Source organism: Equus quagga, chromosome 3 (assembly GCF_021613505.1).
Source record: "Equus quagga isolate Etosha38 chromosome 3, UCLA_HA_Equagga_1.0, whole genome shotgun sequence".
Lineage (NCBI taxonomy): Eukaryota > Metazoa > Chordata > Mammalia > Perissodactyla > Equidae > Equus > Equus quagga.
The window spans coordinates 112,415,804-112,438,983 of record NC_060269.1 but is presented as its reverse complement, the minus strand read 5'-3'; the positions used below and the strand labels follow the sequence as shown (position 1 = coordinate 112,438,983).

The following is a 23,180-nucleotide window of genomic DNA, read 5'->3' as shown; positions in this document are numbered from 1 at the left end:
TTATCAAGAATACAAAGATACTAAGTAGTTAAAAAAAAAAAGGAAGATGAAATGATGGTAGAAGTCAAAGGCACAAATTAACACAGAAAGCTCGAAATAACACGCTATGAACAAAAGAGACTATAAGTAAACTCTCTTTGCCCTTTCCTCAGGCTCTGTTTCCTGTAATTGTTTCCAAATCACTTTTTCTTATATGTATCACCTTTGAGTTTATATTCCATTTTCTTCTTATGCTTTGAACATAGGGACAAAGTTAAAGGGACAGCAAAAATCCATAAACGCTAATTTCTCTGTGCTTCTAGTAGCAACCGTAAATCAATGTTTCTACGTCTCTACTCTAAAGCAGTGTCTCAGAATCACCTTAGTAGCATATTTAAATGACCACTCAGCACCCTCCCACCCCAGATTCTGGGGTAGTATCTTAGAATCTATAGTTGTGACAACTATTCCAGGTATTTCTGATAGAGTTAGATAACAGGTGACGACAATTAGAAAACATTCTTTACAGATTCATTAATTTATCCCAATCATGAGAAAAGCATTAAAAAAAAACTTACCTTTCTCCTTAATTGAGCAGCATTTATCAATTCGCCATTATGTGCCACAGCTATCTTCCCATGAAGTGTTTCAACAACAAAGGGCTGACAATTTTCTAATTCACAGTTTCCAGTAGTGGCATACCTTGTGTGTCCAATTCCAAGATTTGAAATATATAATTTCTTCAAATTGTCTTCAGTAAAGACGTGATTTACAAGACCCATTCCCTTGCAAAGTGAAAGTAAAAGCTCGTCTTAGAAAAAAATAGACTAGTAGCACTAGTGAGTAGAGGCTTTTCTAGGAATCTGCTCAGGCAATCCCAAATTAGACAATGCATTTCACTTCTCTGTGCTTCAGAATTCTAACCTTAAGGGGGAAAAAAACCCTAACTTAATTGTAATAACTGTGCAGCATTTAAAAAAAGTTTGTGAGGTGAAATTCACCTAGCATAAAATAAAATTAACCTTTTTAAAGTAAGCAATTTAGTGGCATTTAATACAGTCAACATTGAAATGCTTGTTTTATGAGATATTTTCCATTAAAACATTGAGGAACAGACGTACTAAGAGATAAAATTTGTCAAATGTAATAAACTAAATTATTTGCATTTTAAAAATTCAAAGTGTTAATTATTCAAATAAACGACCTGTTTGAGTGAGTCAGTCTAGCAAACTATCACTGGAAAAAAAATGCATCCTAATTTGACAAGTGGAAACAGCTGATCCAAAGAGCATTGCTTCTAAATGAAAATTATTTATTCAAATTTCCTTCCCTCATCCTCATACACTAGTTATCATCTGGTTATGGTTATCATTATAATCAACATTATTTTATGTTCAAATATACCTTGTGTGTTTTGAATGTTGGTACTGAATTCCCATCACTGGTCACAATACCAGCACTCTCCTGACCCCTGTGAATATAAAAAGGTATCAACTGTTAAATATACTCCATTGATAAGTTTCTTAATGAACTTTATGAAACATACTTTTCTCCAAAGCATCCATGAACTTAATCTGACAACACATTAAATGCTACTAGTACTAGTGACACTTCCCATGACGATAATGATGTCAATTAGCAACAGCAGCACATATTGTCAGAGTTCTAATATGCCAGGCACTGTCCTAAGCATTTACACGAATGCTCTAACTTATTAGGCTTTCACAAAAATCCAACGAAGTAGGTACCATGATTACCATTCTTATTTACAGATGACACTAAAGAAACAAATTAAATAACTTACCCAATGTCACACAGAGAGCGGTGGCACAGCCGAGATTAGAACTTCTGCTTCTAACCTCCATTCTATGTGACCTCTAATAAGGTTGAGTATGTAAATGACTAAGTAGATATAAACAAAAATCTTGAAATAGCAGGTAAAATGCTTAGTTGTGGGTACTGGAATTATGAACAAAATTTATTTATGATTTTTTTCTTTTTTTTTGTTTTTCTGCACTTTCCAAATTTTCTCCAACGAATACCTATGACTTCTGTTATCAGAAAAAAATAAATGCTGCTTCTTAAAAACCCTAAGCTGATCAGGTACTCTGTATCTTGTTTTCTGCATTAGTATTTTAGGTGACGATACAGAGGAGAAAGCCAAAAGCTAGGCTGGAGGTAGGGTAACACATGGTTAAGACTGAGAGGATCTGCACCACTGTGGAGTATAAACTCAAACGATAAAGGTTTCAATTGCTCAACAATTGTTAATTCTGAACAAGGATTATAAATACTAGACGTTTATTAACAAATTTTTGTTCCAAAGAACATATATGAAGGTAGAAATAAAAAGTAAATCTTTACCATATATGTGTGTATGTGTTAATTAATACATTGATTTATTTGGTAAAAAAGATCTTTTTCAAAATTACATATTATAATTGTTTAGGCATTTAATTAACAAGAAAAACTATACCACTAAATGGACTTGCAAAGTAAAACTCTAAAAAATTAAAATTGAAATGATTTTCGTAAATTATCACTGCATTAAATACTATGCTGAAAATAGCTTTGCATAATACTATATACCCTATAAGACTGAACAGGGTTTCTTTATTTAGTGAAATGATGTGGTCTTTAAGTCAACCGATGCTAGAAGACTAAGCAATTTATATCAGAGGAAAAAGAAAATTAATGTTAGTTATAAACCTTATGGCAGAAAGAACCTCAGCCAACCATTTCCAAAACAATTTTTAAAAAATCAACAATCATTTAGTAAACCAGAGTAAATTATGTAAGAAAATAAACAAAAAAAACGGTTCTTTCCCTTTTGTCTCAAAGGTAATTTTTCCTTAAAGCTAAAATTAATAACGTTAGGAATCACTCAGGTCCAGGCTTCTTTAATCACAAAGCCTGCTTATTTGGCAGTTTCTCAAGTTACTCCCCTCAAGGCAGCTTGAACCAGTTAAACTAGATCCTTTCAGCTCTCTGGAGCTTATTGACAACCAGCCGTCTGGTTTCCTAGGAAACAAAACCTTGGCTAGAAATAGTGAATCATTTCCAGGTCACTTTCAACATGGAGAGTGGAGCAGGAAAGCACTGGACTCAGGAAGAGGTTAAGGCTTTGCTAAGTGTCTGGGCAGAAAAAAATATACGAAAACAACTCTATGGAACACTGAGAAATAAAGGAATATTTATTTATATTGCTAAAAGGCTACAAGCATTAGGAGTATACAGAGATTGGAAACAGTGCCGGGCAAAGTATAAAAATCTCAAATATGAATACAGAACAGTTAAACATGCACACAACTCTGGAGACAGCTCTAAAACTATGAAGTTTTTCCACGATTTGGATGCAATCCTGCAGTATGAACCTGCCTCACAATTAACAGAGGAAGATGCAAATGGCAGGTGCCTAGCAACGCTGAGCCAAAGTACAGCCCCAGAGACCACTGAAGGTAAAAAGAAAAAGTACCGTTCTTTTGTTTTTACCTAACAAACTGTAAGAGTACAGGACTTCCGAGTCCATATGATAAATAAAGCATGAAATATGAAGGTTGAGAAAAACAAGTGACTTCTTATGCTATTTTGCACAAGGTAAAAATTAATTTACAAAGGGTTAAATACCACTACTTTTAAAATCTGTAAAATACAGAAAAAGCACACTAAAATGACACTTACTGCTAGTGCCAACTGCTCCTTACGCATGTCTGATATGTTTTTGGAAAATGGACTGGGTTCTGAAAATATTTTAGGTTTTAATTTTATAAGAGTGGCAAAAAAAAAAAAAATATATATATATATGTGTCACTCAACTGTTGTTTTCCCACAGTTCCAAAAAAGACAGAACTTTCTGCTCTGTATTAATGTTGCCATTTTCCTAAGTTTATAAATAAAAGTGCTAAAATACTAAGAACTGATAACTTCTTCACTACCTGTTTGGAAGAAGAGCTCCATTTTAACTGTAAGTAAAACAAAAACAGATTTGATAGATTCAATGACAGATGATAAAATAAAGTTCTTGACCTGCTGTGTTGTTCAGCCCAACACTACTTATACAGAATTTGCTCACTGTCTGCAAGAGCCGAATGCATCACTAGGCAAAGTGGGGAAACGAATGGTTAGATTTCTCCCATAGCCAAGTCTTACAGATGTTATTTTTAAGAGAAAGTTGTTCAATTCAAAATCTGTAATATCTACTGTCTGTGTACAACATGTGCAAAGCACTGAGCTACATGCATTCAGTGATGTGTAACCTCAGAAAGGACGGAACTATAAATAAACGTTAACACCCAAGAGAAAACAGTACATAGTATAATAAGGGTGCCAAATGAGAAGGACGTTAAGATGACAGAGATAACAGTTGGGTTAACTTGGGTTATCTGAACTTTGAGTTTAAAGCTCAATAATAAATCATTTGGTAAAAAATCCACCCCACTTACACACTCCCTTTACATTTGTGATACTATACCAAAGTCTGAGAAAGCTTAGCAGTCACTACCAAGTTAAAAAGCAATTACATTATTTTATTTAATTAATCACCCTGCACTCTTCATTATTTAAATGCTTAAATACTGATTAATGATAAGTAAATCACTCAGCTTCTAGAAGGCCTTGATTTTAACCAGAGGTTGGTGTAATGAAGATGTGGGTGCTAATAACTCTACTTCTTAACAAGATCTTCTAGCCCTTGCAGGTACCCCCATGGCTCCAAACTCCCCAGTTTCACTCATAAGCAGAGGGCCCATAATTACAACGTAACCACGTATGTTTAAGGTATCTGGAACTCCCAATTCTAAAACCAAACTTTGTTCTCCCATCAAAATTGATCTTCCCACAAATCGCTTCCACTTCAGTATCACTGTATTTCTGATCACTTCAACAGAAATGTTTGAGATATCCTTGACCTTTGGTCAGTCACTAAGTCCTTAAAAAACCTACTGACATGTTTCATAAATTTTCCCCTCTGCTCCATTCTCATTACCACCATCCTGAACTTCACCATCTACCACAAGGAATATTAAGATAACCCCTTAACTGGTCTCTCTAGTTTCCAGCTCCTTTCCACACATCTTCCACAACACTAGTGGTGGTTGTTTTTTAACTTATTAAAATTATAAAATTACAAGCACATTGGCATTTTGTTTACATTAAAAATAATCTTTAAATTATACCCAGAATTAATCATAATTTAGGACTAAATGTTACTTTTAATGGCTCCATAACATTTAATTGCGTGCATACACTAGAGTTTAGGTCTTTGACCATCTTACACAAATGATGTGCAATCAATACCTTTGTCTATATTTAACATTATTACTTCGGGATAGACTATCAGAAGTTCAATTACTGGTCAAGGGGGTATGATTACTTTGAAACATAATGCTAACATATCTGCCTTCCAAAAGAATTGTACTTCACTAACAATGAGAATGCTTCTTTTATAGAACCTTGTCATGCAAGACTAACGGATGGGGTAGGAGGGGAAGACACTTTGCTAATTTAATCAATGATGGAGTAGGCTAATTTAATAAATGTCTACAATAGTGTATGCAATCAATAACTTTTTACTTTGTATTTGTTTAATTACTAGTGGTATGGAACATTTTTTCTATAATATTTATTCACTTTTATATGAATTGACTGTTCATGTCAACTGAGGCCTCAGAAATCTGCATGATCTCTTTTGCCTTACGATTTTGCATGATTTTTATTTCACCAACAAAATCCAAAAGGTTTTAATGTAATCAAATAGTTTATTTTCTAAGGCTTAGAAAGCCCTCCCTTCTCCAGGTCTAATTCATTTATAAGGTCTACTGGTTTTTCTATGGTGGAACCAGCAGAATATTAATTGGTGTACGATAAACTAAAAAAGGGGGGAAAAAATGAATGTGCCTTTTCCACTGCGGGATTAACCTCATGCAAGCGGTAAGGATAAAGGATTTGGTCCCCTCTGTTTGGCAGTAGGTAGTCTGGCTGAGCCTTGGCAAAGGACCCAAATACAAACTCCAAGAGGCTTCATGTTGTGGTAATTATAATCATCCTCAACCTCAAAATACCTTTGGCCTACTGCTGCTGAATTACATTTCTTCAGCGACTAAGTTTCCACTCTGTTTTCCCCCTCTTACTTTATACAAATGCATGAGGAGTAATGACTTAAGAGTTTCAGTTTAAAATCTCCAAGGCATGAGGCTCCTGCATACAATTTTGAGATTCACACTGGGAAACTTAAAAATTTCCTGAAGAAGTTGGGTAGAGAGCTTTTGTTTTTCACCCTCATCTGTTTGCTCAACTCCAGGCCCTTTTCTATAGATATAAAACTAGGCCCTAAACCAAATGAGAGAACAGCAAACCTTACCTTTCCTTACTGGTCTTATAATCAGGCTCAGATGTTAAATTACCTGGGTATGTCAGTATCTTCCACACTTCTCTCTACAGAGAATTCTTATGTAACTCCCGATTTTTATTTTCCATATTCCCAACTAATTCTCAAACATTTCCTAACTGCAATTTAGCTTCAAATAATTAGGAAGCCTAATTTAAAATTTTTGACGATTACTTTGAGAGTTTTAAATTTATACAATTACGCCACTGGAAAACTTCCCTTATTTTTTACTTTCCTATTTTAATATATGAATCCCTAACATAATCTTTAAGATGATAAACAGCATTTTCTTTATTCTTTAATGGGAATGCCTCCAAATATAAGGTGAATCAAGATTTTAAATGAATGTTTATGTCATTAAAATCACACTGAACATTTGATCTCCTAAAGTAAAATATAATACTTTTTCTGCTACTCAGTAAAACAAAATTGGAAAAACATATATGGAAATAATATAAGATGAATAAATCTTTAATTCAGAAAACTACAAAGAGCAATCAAAATGTTCTTAACCAGTCTAAAACCTCACTGTAATTAGGACTCATCTTCCACTTCACATGCCAACTGAATTGCAAATTCTGTATGTTGGATTCCTTTGAAAGACGTACTTCACTTTTTCCGCAATATCACCCTCCTTTGATTACTTTAAAACATAGACTATGACTCATTTTATGAAAACCTGTATAAAACATCCAAATCATAAAACAAGGAAATCAAGGAGGGACTTCATTTTTGAAGGTTGGCATGGTTCTTTTTTAAAAGACACATTCCCTAGTCCATTTAAACATAACTTAGATTAATTTCTAGAGTTAGTATCTATCAATCAATTAATTACATAAGATACATATAAACTCTTAGTAATTTGACCACGTGCCAAAACAAGATTTTCTGATTATTTCATTACATGACCTCTTTTACACTGCTAGTATCATTTATGAAGTGCCTACTATGTTAAAACGCCTCAATTAAGAAATGTAATTTGAAAACCACAACCATTACAAAATTAGCATAGAATTCCAGTTAGAAGTTCAAAATAAATCATGTCAATGGGATGCAAGAATTAACTTCTCTTTATATACACAAATATTAAAACCATATTATACCACTTTGTTACAAAATGTGTCTGTCACAAATCTATAATCCTTTGTGAATATGATCAAATTCAGCTCAAGCTACTAGCACTATAGGTTACATTAATCCAATTTTTATTTCCTTAGTACTTATTTTTAAAAGGAATTCTGTTTTCTTTCCAGGCAAAATGTCAGTCACATTAGAAGACAAGGAAGATATCTCAGGAAATCCTTTACTTTTGGTTTCTCATGTCAAACCAATGGAACTAGGTATAGTATGATCAGCCAAAAATATAATGAAACTGATCCAATTTCAAATTAGAACATAAAGACTGGTTTCTAATCTGAGAAATGGATGATTTTTTCCTGTTAGAAACACTTAGGATTAATTCATTTCCCCCTTTTTTACCAATCTATACTAAAAAAATCATTTCTAAAACAAATCGTTTCTTTAACAAATTATACATTGCCTGGAAATATTAGCCTTCAAATTTCCAACCTCTATGCTTTTAAGAAATCTGATGACCAAAATTACACATAGTAGCGTATTTATGAGCATATTTATTTAATGAGCATATCACTCAGCATTCTGAGGGGTCTAAGACAAACAGAATTTTACATTTGAAAGTAAATAATATCAAATCCATTATGAGGTCAAGTATGATTTTATTCACCCAATTAAAGTCAACAGAAATCCTCTTTTTGCTTCTAAATTCTTATTGAAGGTTAACCCAAATAAGCAAAAATACGGAAAAGCATTTCAAAACAAAGACATTATATATACCACAAAATAAAAACGACTCTCTATTTCAGGTAAATGCTACAGAGTGGTTTTTAATAACTTACATTACAGATGCTGGGGTCTGAACTACCTTTTTATTAAACATGAAATCTGAGAAAAACATAAGATAATATGGTTGTTAAAAAAACAATACATGTCAAGTAATGCTATTACCATAAAATGAGTTGCAAAACTGTGCAAAGACATTCTGCCTAGAAACAAGTCATTACGAAATTTCCGGCACATTTCTTTACATTAAAAGAACCTAATACTTCACTTAAAATGGCATTTGGTCTTTGACCAATGAAATATCTTTTATTGTCACAAGGTATAAGAAGTACCAATTGTTAGAATGTGCCTCTTCCATGCCCTTCATTCATGACTTGGTTCTCAACCCTGCCTGTCAACTAGAAGTGCAAGCTGGGGATGAGGGGTGGGGGTGGCAGACCAGGGCACTGGTTTATAAAAGCTCCCCAGAATCTCCCTCTGATAGGTAGCCAACGGAAACCATTAGATAAAGAAATAGAAAAGGAAGGGGATAAATTGCTTGCACCTATCCTATCACAAAAAAATTGTCTAAAATGAACCATTTTCTTATGTAATTATATTGCTTTCTACAAGTAAATAAATCTCAACTTTCGCTATATACTGGCATACACCCCACATACTAAAGGATTGGGATGGAAGAGAAAGAAATGATAGAGAATAAAGATGATCAAAACGTGACTAATTAAAACATAACTTTATTAAAGCCAGTCACTGTCACGATAAGGAACAGATTCAGGTTCTGTACTTCACTTCCCTGTTAAAGAGAAAAGCTAAGCTACAATTTGTTATTCCATCTCCTATGGAGAAAATTACTTTCTTTACTAATATTGCATCCAATTATTTATCTTGTCTGATGTATGTAACCCATGTCTATCTCTTTTCCTCCCCACCTGATACAGGTAACTCTATATCAATAATGGAACCCCCTAACAATCCAACTTTTATTCCAACTGTAGCAAATGAAGGAGGAAAACACTGGACTGTGCCAGAAGTCAGGGCTCTAATAGGCATCTGGTCTGATAAAAGCATACAACAACAACTAGAGGGAACAGTGAGAAATAAAAGGATATTTGAACAAATTGCTGCCAAGCTTCAGAAATTTGGAATAGAGAGAGACTGGAAGCAGTGCAGAACAAAGTACAAAAACTTAAAACATGAATATAAGACTGTAAGAATGGCTCAAGACCTAGGCACGACTAAGAGTATGAAATTTTTTACTGAGTTGGATGCTATTCTGGGACACAATAAAACAGAAAAATCGCAACAAGAATCCCAAGATAGAGAACAAGCTACAGAATGTGCCAATGTAAAAACAGAAGAGCATCAGACAGGTAGGAAGATGAAGAAAAGTAATCTTAATATTATCTACACCATATAAAAATGTTCAGTAGCATGATAACACAAATACAGTCTGTTAAATAGGTTTCATTAAAAGCTATTCAACAAGCTAATTGCTGGATTATAATGAAACAGATTTAATGTATATTTGATCTCCTCCAGAACATAATAAAAATTGGATTTCCAGGGCGAAGTTTAAAAACAGACCAATTTTAATAAAGTAAAAGTAGAGCTCTACATGGCAAAGTTAAAACAAATTTTCATACTAACTGTCGTAAAAACTGTGAGTAAACAGAAAAAGGGCATTGAAGAACTTAGAAAAATACAAAACCCATGAGAATGTCTTTGAAGTCTAAGTTCTTCTGCAACACATCATAAAGTTCTTTAAAATGAATTTAACCCAAAGGACTGAGATATGGTATACACAAAGCATGAAATAAACTGGATGACTTCTAGCCCAGGAGTCAGGAAATGCAAGTTCCAATTCAGTCCCTCTGGAACCTTGAATCAACCAAGTATCTCCTGTAGACCTAACACTGTAAAATGGGGAACTGGACAAGATGGTCTTAAAGACCTCTACTCATCGTAATGTTTCTAGATCTTAATATATGCCTTAATGATGCCGTCTTAATTCTCAGAGTATGAGTGTGTGTCTAGGAGAGAGAGAGAGAGGAAGGAATGATAGAGAGTTAGGATTTGGAAATGGTGAGAAATCCTAAAATGTTTCACTGGCTGGAAAGAAAAAAAATGGTCTGCCAGAGAACTATATACCTGCCCTATTAAAATTAAAATGTAAAATGACAAGAGATAAAGTAGCCCAAGAGCGGTGGCATGATTATGTTCATACAGCAATTGCTGGAGATGCAGCTGAAGATGACTCTATCAGTTATATGTCAGAACACCCAATTAGAGACTTGTAACACCAGATATCTATAGTGCTAAGATATCACTATATCACAGATATCTAAAACTAAAAGATGTTTAAGAGTAGGGAATCCAAACTACAGAAAAACAAGCAGCCACGGTATTTAGTATCAAGTTCACTCTAAAAGGCAAAATAATATATTAGAGTTTAAAATGCAATTCTGAAAGTGAATAAAAAACAAAAACGAACCACTATATATCTCATTATGTTCATACAGTCACTGCTGGAGATACGGCTGAAGATAACTTGCTCAGTAATATGTCAGAAGAACTAAGAGAGAAAGATACAAAACGAAGTCCTGGCACAGGTAAAACAATATTCTTTGTTTTTTTGTGTGTGACAAAATATATAGATGTTATTATAAAATGCTGCTACGGACTGAACTGTGTCACCTCACAATTTATATGGTGAAGCCCTAACCCCCTATGTGACAATATTTGGAGATGGGGCCTTTAAGAGATGATTATGTTTAGATGCGGTCATGAGGGTGGGGGCCTTCATGATGGGTTTTATAACATAACTATATATAATACTATAATAAGATGTTACAATACCTAAGATATTATTGTAAGATGTTCTAAAACCATATACAAGAACGTTATAAAATGTGAGGTACTGTTGGATAATACTCATATTCACAAAATACAGAAATGGAAGGTGGAAATTATTAATGAAAGTTATGTTCCCTATGGCTGTTGTTCTCTAAGTGTAACAGCATCAGCATCATCTGGAAACTTATTCAAAATGCAAACTCTAGGGCCCCATCCAGAATCAGAAACTCTGGGGTTGGGGCCCATCAATCTGTCAAGTCCTTTAGGTAATTCTGATACACACTCCCCTATGGTATAGGGTACTAAGGGGGTGGAAGAGAGCGAGTGCTTCCTATCTGATAGTTTGCCTCTTCTATGCAAACCAAAATTGGGGGTAGGGTGGGGGACCACCAAGCCCCCAAGCAGAAGCCTGGCTGTCACAGACCTTGCACATAAGCCTTTCAGTCCAAAGCTTCATATAGCCTTGGAAAGTGTAAAGATCAAAGATCACTGTTGACTAATAAAACAAGGTAATCAAATTCCCCACATTCTTGGCAAACTTCTTCTGATTTATCAGATATGACTAAAACCTCAATGGGGGCCGGGCCAGCCCATGGTGGAGTGGTTGAGTATGCTGGCTCCGCTTTGGCGACCCAGGGTTTCTCTGGTTCAAATCCTGGGCGTGGACATGGCACTGCTCATTAAGCCATCCTGAGGCGCCGTCCCACATAGCGCAATCAGAGGCCCTCACAGCTAGGATATACAACTATGCACTGGAGGGCTTTGGGGAAGGGAAAAAGAAAAGCTCAGTGGAAGAAAGGAAAGCTGTTAGAACAGTGACAGGTAAAAACGAAGGGAAATTAAGAAGACTAGCTGGACAGGAACACGCAGCTGACTACGGGCATGATGACAATGGGCAAACAAACTGTATGTTCCCAAGGTTTCTGATGGCATCATAGCAATGATTCCTGTCATTAACAGTTAAAATCAGATTGCTATCCTGTGTAATAAGATAGAAAGATTTCCATGAAAAAAATTAAGAGCTTTGGCATTCAGAAGATTTTAGCTTGTTAGTCCTCTGGAAAACTCACTTAACTACAATACCTCAAGATCACTTCTTAAATGTAAAAGGAAAAGATTAAGTAAGATATAAACTGACAGTTTTTAAAAAAAAATTGTTTTGTATGTTTACACGTTAATTTGGAATATATCCAGAAAATATGAAACAGGATATATTTACAGTCCTTCTAGAAATTACGCTACTTTAATTTTTCACATGAAAATAAAAGCAAAGGTAAAACCCACACAGGTTTTATCATATCTAAATACATATGAAAAAAATTTAAACAGGCAGGGATTTTAGGCACACCCGTAATATATACCTATTGATGCATAAATCACCACTCCGCTACTTAGAAAGTTGTTGCATTGAGGTATAAAGATACAGATGTTTATCTTTAGGAAATAAATTCACATCCAATGTTCTTTCTTTAGAAACAAAAACACAATAAAATGATATTTTCATGTAAAAATAGGTACAGGTTACCTCATTTTTATTTTATATATTTTACTGATGAAATATTGTAACTGGAGTTGCTACTGTCCATATTATTAACATTGAAGGAGATAAAACTGATCCCCCCAAAGTAATTTCTTTCCTATCTTAAATGTATCCTATAAGTTTCTTTCTAATTTCAAACAAAAATCCAGCCAGAGCTGTGGACCCCCTGGATTCTGGATAAATAATTAGTTGCCAATTTAGAACTCCTGGAGATTTTGGTCCAGTATAGGTTGTAGAGTGGGTTTAGACACCTGTATTTTTATAGATCATCAAGCACAGCCACAGTTGAAAACCATAGGTAGGTTGTCTTGTGTAGAGAATAAGATCAGCAGAAGTCTGAGGAGAGTAATAACATAAATTCTAATTTGATTCCATTCAGGGGAGAAAAATTAGCTAATTCTACTACATGAACACCTAAAAATGCATGATTAAGGCAATATGAAAGAAGTTAATCACTGGGAAAAATCAGAGAACTCTTAGGCTAGGCCTATTATATTTAGTAAAAAGAAAAGATCTGGGAAAATTGAATAACTACTTCTTTGGATCTAATATAAATTAATTTTTCTCCCCAGTCTGAAGTATAAGCAAAAGAGGATAAAAGGAATCAGAAAGTTAGCAGAGGAGAAAGAATGCCTAAAGAGAAATTAATGTTTGACAATCTTATCAGCTACCTGTCTCTTCTAAGTAGGAGAAACAAAACTGACTTAATTCATCTCCAAATCAGCTGCCATTTATATGAAGTGAAATGCCTCAATATCTTGGTATTCTTGCAGGTCACTGCTTTCTAGTATAGGACAGTCACAGGTAGATGAATTTTGGCTTGGAGGGGTGGAGACACACATACTTAACTCAGCACAGAAGTCCTGCAGTAGTACATTATATCCTATTTGAGGAAGTCACTCTTATCTTCAGCCTAAAAATCACAAGTGAAAGACGACACTGTTCTTTTAAGAATAATTGTAGGGGCCAGCACAGTGGCACAGCAGTTAAGTTTGCACATTCCACTTTGGGGGCCCGGGGTTCACCAGTATGGATCCCAGGTGCAGACCTACACACTGCTTGGCAAGCCATGCTGTGGCAGTGTCCCACATATAAAGTAGAGGAAGATGGGCACAGATGTTAGCACAGGGCCAGTCTTCCTCAGCAAAAAGAGGAGGATTGGTGGCAGATGTTAGCTCAGGGCTAATCTTCCTCAGAAAAAAAAAAAAGAAGAAGAATTGTAAAACTAACTTCTTCCTTTTGGCTGTGATAAAATGTATTTCCAAAATTAAAATTTTCATTATCCCCATAATTTAACAAAAATTAGCAATGTGATGGCCAGCAGAGGGCATTAAAGTATCTATTACTAGTATCTCAGAAGGTATGCTAAGCATCTTGTTTTCTGCAATTAATTTATTTCTTTTAACAGACCAAAAATTGGAAATAATTTTCTTTAAAATGGAATATTTAAACACTTTTGTATATTTTGCATACAATTCGGGTAATCAGTGAAATCATTATGTAAATTAATGTACCTTGGTCATGTGAAACAACACATTGAGAAGCTTTAAAATTTTAATCCAATAGGAGATCCAGATAAAGACTTGATTGTTAAAATTTCAGAAAACCTAAGAATTATAAACGTAAAAAAAGCTCAGATATATGTAAGCTGATAAATTTAAATATAAGCAACTTGTTAATTATAAAGGCATGACTTTCCTAATTCTTACTGCTTTATATTTTAATAAACTTTTAAGAAGCTGTGACATAACAAAGAATATATCTGACCTTTGTCCCCAGTTCCTGGCATACAGCTTCAAAAACCTTTGAAATTTCCAGTGATAGAAGTGTCTTCTTTATGCTGGGGTGACCCAAGGTGGGCTCCTAGATAGCTTCAGGAAAGGGCTGGTCATGAGAAAAACCAACCTTGTGATTAGAGGGTGGGAGCTTTTGGGCCAGCCCAACCTCCAGCAGCGGAGTGAGTCTGGAGACTGAGTTCAATCATGTAGCCAGTGATATAATTAATCATGCCATAATGAATCACATCAACAAGAACTCTGGTTCAGAGGAGCTTCCTGGTTGGTGAGCACATTGATGTGCTGGGAGGATGATATCTCCTGACTCCACAGGGAGATGGCAAGGAAGCTCTGCATCCGGGACCCTCCCAGACCTTGCCCTATGTGTCTCTTCATTTGGCTGTTCCTGAGTTCTACCTTTCAGAATAAAACTGTAATCCTAAGTATAGCAATTTCCTAAGTTATGAGTCATTCTAGCAAATTATCAAACCTGAAGGAGGGTCATAACAGACCTGGAATTTGCAGCCACTCAGCTGGAAGTGTGGCTAGCAGCTGAAGTAAGAGCAGTCTTGTGGAAGATTGAGCCTTTAAAGCTGTGGAGTCTGATGCTAACTCTGGGTAGTTAGTGCCAGAATTAAATTGCAGTACACACAGGTGGGGCAGAAACACAAGAGAAACTAAATGCGCCTCCTTCCTTAAAAGATGTTAAATTTAAGGATTCCTCCCCCATATGACATCTTATTTCCTAGGACTAATTACTCAGAATTTCTACATAACACCTAATCTCCATAAATGTTTCTATTTCTCAATATGTACGATATGTACCTTAGCCTAGAACTGATGGCTTTAGTCACAAGTAAAATGTTATAAATTCATATTCTGCTGAAATAAGGTTTGAGCTCAAAGGTTACCTTGGACTTGTACTCTTGAAAAAGTAGCCACTGGGGCAAGGGTAGGAGAAGGGTTTGGGCATGGAAGGTAGTAGGTGTAGCTACAAAATGGCAACCAGAGGGATCCTTATGCTGTTGGAATAGTTGAATATCTTGACCTTGACGGTGGAGACATGAACCTTACATAGTGATAAAAACATACACACACTCACAAATGAGTACAAGTGAAACTGGGGAAATCTGAATCAGAATGGTGGACTGTACCAACGTCTATATCCTTGATGTGATCGTATATTATGGTGTTACAAAATGTTACTATTAGAGAAAACTGGGCAAAGTATAAAGGGGATCTCTCTATTATTTCTTACAAATGCAGGTGAATCTACAATTATTCAGCAAAAATTTCAATTAAAAAAATAGCTTACTAGGTAGCCCTATGTGGCTCCAGAGTACTTGTCATTTGAGGTCTTGATATTGCTAAAAGCTAAACTTCATCCCAGTCTCACTGTGCAAATGTCCTTAATAAGAAGATCTGGTCCTATCTTGATATAAATCTCCACATACCTACTGTTGAATATGCTTATGTGCCCCCTAACCACCTTCTGCCTCACTGGTGTATTAACACCAACTATTGTCTAGTTTTACAATAGTCATTACAAGCAACTGCATAGACAACTATATTTAGTAACGCAGAATGTTTTTCAAAAAAATAACGTCCCAGTGTATAGGAAAGTACAGCTGAGGTAAAAGAATAATATCATAGCATTTCTATACTTGAACGTAGCAATCCAACATCCGCATATGAGGAGGAGCTTTCGCCAAATTACAAACAGCTGATTTGTAGACATCCTATGCATACATTGGTACATTAGAAAAATCCATGTTATATTTACCAGGCTAAGCACCATTGGTTCCTTAAAATGTTTAACACCTGTCTGCTGTTAATGTCTCAACATGAAATTGCTAAAACCACTTAATGTCTTTTATCTCTTTGTACTGTATTGCAGTGAAGATCATTCTTAGTTATAATGAGGATCAAATGAGCAAACAGATGTAAGAACTCTTTGTCAAGCATTAAAATGTAACAATGAAAGATGTTATCAAATTGGGTCTAAAAGTTCTATCATACTCCAAATACAGCATACTGCCTTGTGACTTTTAAGGCAGAATACTCCTAAGATTTTGAAGGTGGTGAATACTACAAGGCCATTTTAAAATTTGGTTAGAGATGGCATACGCTCTTGGCTTCAAGGTTACAGTTTTGATGCTGGAATCCAGCCTTACTGGTTTTTAGTTTTGCAGCACAATCTTCAATTACGAAAGTAGATTAGAGTTTTGTAAACAACAAATTTAAATTGCTATTCTCTTTGTTTTCCGACAGAAGAAGATACCATAAGCACTGTCTCAGAAGAGGTGGGCAGCCTCACAGCACCACAAAGTGCCACTGGGTCAGGTATGGGGTCTAAATTGTTGAATTTTATTTATTTTTGCTGAGGAAGATTAGCCCTGAGCTAACATCGGTTGCCAATCTTCCTCTTTTTTTGCTTGAGGAAGACTAGCCCTAACCTAACATCTATGCCGAGCTTCCTCCACTTTATATGTGTGGGTTACCACCACAGCATGGCTAATGAGTGGTATAGGTCTGTGCCCAAGATCCGAAACTGTGAACCTAAGCTGCTCAAGTAGAGCGTACCGAACTTAACCACTATGCCAGGGGCCCTAAACTGTTAAATTTTAAATGTTAATTTGATATTTAAAGTCTAATATACACCAGTTTAAGTAGTTATAGGGCAGATCTCTATTGTGTATAACCCCAAATGCCCCATACCTGAGCTGGTGGATAAAATATGGTAGAGGAAGAAAGTGTCTATTCCTACTTCTTACTACAAGAAATTAGTAAACACTGAGGCTCTTCATATTCATAAATATCCAGTGAAGATCACTTATTGATGAAAAGCAGCTAAGTTATTCTAATATTGGGGATAAGTCTGCCTTATAATTTTAAAAATATTTTATTTGAATATGAATGTATGAAAACATTTTTTGACCCTCATTGAAATCACTGTAATGCTCAGTGCTTTACATCAATCCAAGTTGTTTTAAATGAATAACATTCAAATACATGATTTATCTGTAAGTTTGAATAAGTGCAAATCATGTTGATTTATAGGTAATCATATTCCTGTAGAAGATGCTAAAAGTCATTTAGAGATTGTAACAGCGAGTGACACAGAGGCTGGAAAACACTGGTGTGACAGTGAGGTCAGAGCGCTTATACACGTATGGTCTGACGAAAAAATTCAGCAAATGCTTGAAGGGGCCACAAGAAACAAAGAAATATTTGAGGAAATTGCCAGAAGACTAACGCAATTAGGAATAGACAGAGACTGGAAACAGTGTCGTACTAAATACAAAAATTTAAAATACGAATATAGAGTTTTACAAAGGAAAAATGGCAACCCTCAAAGAAAAATGAGATTTTATGAAGAAGTTGACTGCATCCTAAGACGACCAACTCTCAGAACTGCCAAATGGAAACATGGTAAGCTTGGAATTGACCTTTTAAAAAAAATTCTATAAACGTTCCTCTTTGCATTTTAATTTAGTGAGAAACTCTTCAGAAATAAAATTCTAACACTATTATATGTTCAAATGACCCCCAGAATTATTATAAAACATGTACCTAAGTTAATAGTTTTAATTTCTTTCCAAACCCTGTACCAAAATACTCCTAATTCTTAAACTCATTCTTCTTTACCTGTCCAGTTGCTTAAATGTTCTTACTTTAGTGTACTTGAATGCTTGAAGACTAATGTATTTTAAATGATGTCATAATGCTTCTTTTCCCATGTTGTTTGTTTTAAGAACTATTTGAAGGTCATACCAAAAACCCAAGAACTTTGAGCATCAAGAGAAAAGCATATGAAGATGGTAAGAGCCTCAGAAATGCCAAGTTTTTCCATGTTGAGAGAAAAGCTTCTGTTGCTTTTACCTGATAAGAGATGTTTATGCCTGTCCTTGAAAATTAGACTAAATATATTGTTTACGAGCTGCGTGAGAGCAAAAAATGCTGAGAAATGATTTCTTTCATAGCTCATTATGAGTGAAAGTAACAGAGTAAATGGAAACTTTCCCAGAGTCAGAAATTTCCGCACAACTATGCATTTATCATGAGCCTTTAAAACTAGACTTCACAGTGACTGCTATCAAGACTGGGATACAAAAGGGCAAAAACTCCACAAACCACTAAGTTCTGAATTTTGGTTTTCTTCAAAGGTAGTTAGTAATGGGAATAACATTTTAGTAATTCTACAAATAAGCCAAACTCACAAGCCAACCTAATTACATGAGCAGTAATTCAAAAGGAACCCATTACAGACATCAGAAAAGGTAACGTAACGTAGCATAGCAAAGAAGAAAACTGCAGTACAGAAGAAAAAGCAGGGACTGACAACAGAAAACCTGTGTTCTAGTCTCTCTCTGACCCTAATAACACAGAGCAAATCACTCCATCTCTCTGGATCTCTATGAAAATTCAGCTTTAGCATTTAAAGATTTATAATTTATCGAACTGTTTTGAGTAGATACAAACAGCCGAAGAGCTCAACTTTTAACACACCCATACAACCACCACTCAAATAAGACACAAAACATTACCAGCACCCTAGAGGCCTCCCAGTCATGAATCATCTCCCTAGCCTCCCTACAGGTTATCACTATACTCACCTCTATCACCATAGATTAGTTTTGGAATCAGACAAGATGTACTTAGTACATATTTTTTAATGTCAAGCTTCTTTCACTCAACATTGTTTGTGAGATTCATCCATGATTTTACTTGTAGCAGGAGTTTGTTCCTTTTTGTTGCTGTAGAATATTCCATTAGAGGAATATACATCCCCCTAGCCTCTTTATCTGTTCCACTGTTGCACATTTCCATTGCTTCCACATTGGGACTATTATGAATAATGCTGCTATAAAAACTCTTGTGCATGTCTCCCAATAAACATATGCATGCATTTCTGTTGAGTATATACCCAAGAGTGGGATGCAGGGTCATGGGGTATGTGTATATCCAAGTAGTGTTCTAAGCACTTTACATATATTAATGCATTTAACCTCCACCACAACTCTATGAGGTGGGTGCTATCATTATCCCCAGTTTACAGAGGAGGAAATGGAGGCATAGAGAAGTCTGCGCTCTTGAACCAGCTGGCTACACTGCTTCTCTGTGAGGGGCAGGGAACACATTTGCGCTGAGGGTACAGTATTCCCAGTATCTGCCACAGTGCCTTGCATATACATAGTAGGAGCTCAACAAATGTTTTTTGAATAAAGTATTAGAGAATAGCAGGAAACACCCTCTTAACTGCCCCCTCCACCTCCTGCCCAACATCAGCTCAAGTGAGTTGAAAATTTTATTCTCCATTTTTGGACATAAATTGCAAGCCAGAGGAGTTGCTCTACCTTTGCCTTCTCTTAATACCCTCTAGTGGATATACTATTGCAAAGCGAAATTGCTAAGGGCTAACCACATTGAAGTATCATTCCCAACCCAGTGAATTTGTGCGCTGGACCTTTAAACATATAAATCTAGTCCAACAGAGGAGAAAACAGACTCAAAAGTTAGAAGACTTGCCCAAGATCAAACTGATGTTACTAGGAAACTTGGGACTAGATTTCAAGTCTTAAGTTAAGGAGCTATTCCCAATACTGACCAAAACGATAAAGCAGCAGTACTCTGAGACACTTTTGGGGATAAATTCTGCTTCAGACTAATGCAAAATGCAAAGTTCTAAATAATACTATAACTGGAAGAATTGAAAACACACGATTTAAGACTGAGAATCATTAAATCACAAAAGTAATTGAATTAAAAGTTTTTCAAAATCAAAGACTGGAACAATTAGCAAAGACAGTTTTAAAATAAGTCACTTCCCCAAACAAGGGGATATAAAGCACTATAGGAATGTGACACATTTGGTCATTATCACTCAGAGATGAAAATCAAAATAAAGTTGTCCCCAGTGTTAATTTGGCAACTCAGAGCAAGTTCTCTTACAACCTAGGCTGGGTTCTCCAACAAACTAAATGAAGATAACTGGGAACTAATTCCATAGAGGTTTGTCTGAGTGCATCTGTCTTTCTCACAGTGCCTTTCCAGTGATAATGTTATATACTCTATTTGCAGAACCAGCGTCTGTATCTTTTAAGAAAACTGCTCCTGAGATCATTGCAAACTGGTTTCCTCAAAGCATAACAGAATCCAAAGATTCTACAGAAAGTTTCTGCAGACAGGAGACCCCCTACATGACCCAGCTTCATCAGGTAAATCTCACAAATTTTTAGAAGAGGTGTGAAAATGTTTATCAGTTGTAGTGTTCAATTCCTAACCCAGGAAATTGCCAATTCACTGAAAGGACGGGCATCTTCATTTCCTAACTAAGCAAGGAAAGGCTAACGTTGATTCATGGGATAAATCTATGAAATTTTAATATCTAATTCTTTTTATGGAATCTTCAAATATGTCCATGTCATTCTAGTCTCCATAAAATGTGACTGTGATTTAAAGATGAAGATTTTTGATCTGCAAGGGGGTGTGTGGTTTGTCCAGAACTCTGCAAACCACTGATGTGTTTTCAGGACTGAAAAAGCATTTGGTGATTATATGAAGCTGACACGAACAGGTACGCACACACAGCTTACAGCCAGAGAGGACATTTTCAATGTTAAACTAACATTCTCCCTGACAGAAAGGAGTGCTATAGAATAAATCTGCAAATAGCCAGACGACCACTAAAAAGAAGTACTTCTGGATGAACCCATCTGGATTAAGTATCCAGCGCATGACTATCTAGTAATCGTTACTCCATTTGTAATACATAATATTCTAACTTTCAGGTATTCTGTCACCCTGAGAGTAAGTTTTTTGAGGTCAGATTATGGCTAAGACAAAAAGAGAACCAAATACAGTGCAAAAATGATAGTAAATCTTACCTTCTAGATTCCATGTTATAGAAAGATAACGTATAACAGATAAATTCCTTTGTCAAAAAGGGAAAAAAAATTGAATCTAGTTGCTGTTGTTTTAAAACTAACCATTCAAAATAAATAAATAAATAAACAAATAAAAATAAAACTAACCATTCAGTGGAGGGGGGAGAGGAGGTAGAGCCTTCTGCAAGAGACCACACATGCCAGTGTACAGGGTATATAACGACTACTGTTTATTGAGCTATCACAACCTATCCAGTTTTGACATTCCTTGACTGAATGCCATATGAAAACATTAGTTCTTAATCTCTGACCCCAACCTACTAGTTTAGAGTAGCAGAAAATTTTATCTTCTAGACATAAAGGAGTTTCATTGTTCTTCCATCAGAATCAGTTTCCCAAAGGGTGAAGATTTTTGCTAACTTAAAATTTTCAGTTGGATAGGATTATGGGCTAGAACTGGCCCTCTCGGTGCACCTTAATGATTCTATGCCTACACAATAAAAATCTTAAATAGTTTTCCACTAACACATTTGTTTTCCAGAAGCTACTGGGTTTCTTGCCACTGTTGTTGAGATTATCACAAGGTCAATTTTCAACACCACAGTTTAGCAAAGACTTTTGATCAAATGAGCAGCCTAACAGAACCCATTTAATATTGCTCTATTATCATATAATCACATTTGTCGCTTTTATCTTGTATTATCTAATCTCATAATTCTTTCACATAAAAGCAATTGTAGAAAAGTGCATGTAACTAGGAATCGAGTTGTATTCGTTAAAAAAAAATCAGCCCCTTTTTCTTCAGGCAGAGACTGGGGATGGACTTTCTGAGTTATTTTAGCTAAAAAGTACATAGTTAAGAAAAAAAATTCAAGATCAGGCCATATATTTCCCACAGACCACAAGGCAACTCTAAAGATCCCTAGTTTCTGCACACCTCTTCCCATGACAGAATATCCAAAATAACTTCTCTAAGAATGTTAGAAACTAACGTTGCTCTGGACTACTATATAGATTTTAGTTTTTCCTTGGATTATTTATCTAATCCTCTCAAATGTATTTTAAAACAAGATCTCTATTATGGTCAACCCACAGTTATCCAAGATTAGAGTCATTCAAGTTAAAAATATCCTTTTTGATTCATCGGGGATCCTAAATTACTCTCACTTCTTAGCAAGCAATGAGTACACAAGATGTGAAACTCAAACTCAAGTATTTGGGACCCAGAAAAGAAGCAAAAAGGCTACTTTCAACTTAAGTTTGGTGAGGGAAAGCTAACCATTTGGAATGCATTTAAGCATATTGCTCCCATATTGCCAAAAGGGTTACTGCTAAGTTCCTTAACTGTCCTAGTTGTTGTTGCTACGGTAATGCCTTATCGAAACTTTGTAATACTTTCAGTGGTAATATCAAACCTCGGTTTATATTTCTTAACCCAACTGAACTGTTTACATCAACTTCCAGTTAGGTCAGGTAGCAAGAAATGGCAAGATAACGGAAGCACAGTTATTTTTTAACTCAAAGGGACCTACCAATTTTTCAAAATCAATATGTATCCTGCTATAGAGGAACTACTCCCCTCTCCTTCTTTTAAAAAAGGGAGTTACTTTTTTGGCACTCTTCTTACTACCAACCTTTTCATTCATTATCTAAAACGTTTACCAATGAAATCTTTTGCAGATGCACTATCCCCTGTGATTGGTTTATTATCAGTTAATTTATACAAGATCTTCAATCGGTAGTTCCTTTTGAACACCAACTAGTCCTGTTTCGCTAAGTTACCCTATTTATAACTACCACCAAAGCCACAATCTGCTCAACAGTTCTGCCCTTGCAAGCAAACAAAAGCTTGTGCTGTTTGGAGGCTCCGCGCGAAGATCTCAGGGTGCTGTGGGTCCTGG

The 23,180-nt window shown here is 35.5% G+C and overlaps 2 protein-coding genes across 2 annotated transcripts in view; one reads left to right on the top strand and one right to left on the bottom strand.

Annotated features, from left to right (window-relative positions):
• PPAT (phosphoribosyl pyrophosphate amidotransferase) overlaps window positions 1-23,180 on the bottom strand; it is a 34,230-nt gene that overhangs the window by 10,354 nt on the left and 696 nt on the right. The window contains exons 2-3 of the mRNA XM_046656528.1: window positions 1,384-1,450; window positions 558-764 (exon numbers count right to left, since the gene is read on the bottom strand). Of these exons, the coding sequence (XP_046512484.1) occupies window positions 558-764; window positions 1,384-1,450 (274 nt within the window). The remainder of the gene's footprint in view (window positions 1-557; window positions 765-1,383; window positions 1,451-23,180) is intronic.
• On the top strand, window positions 9,431-20,645 carry LOC124237154 (trihelix transcription factor GT-2-like). Its single transcript, XM_046656530.1, has 6 exons — window positions 9,431-9,594; window positions 10,744-10,833; window positions 16,664-16,735; window positions 17,453-17,824; window positions 18,148-18,213; window positions 20,474-20,645. Exons 1-6 carry the CDS (start codon window positions 9,438-9,440, stop codon window positions 20,629-20,631), a joined length of 915 nt encoding a protein of 304 aa, XP_046512486.1. The 5' UTR covers window positions 9,431-9,437; the 3' UTR covers window positions 20,632-20,645.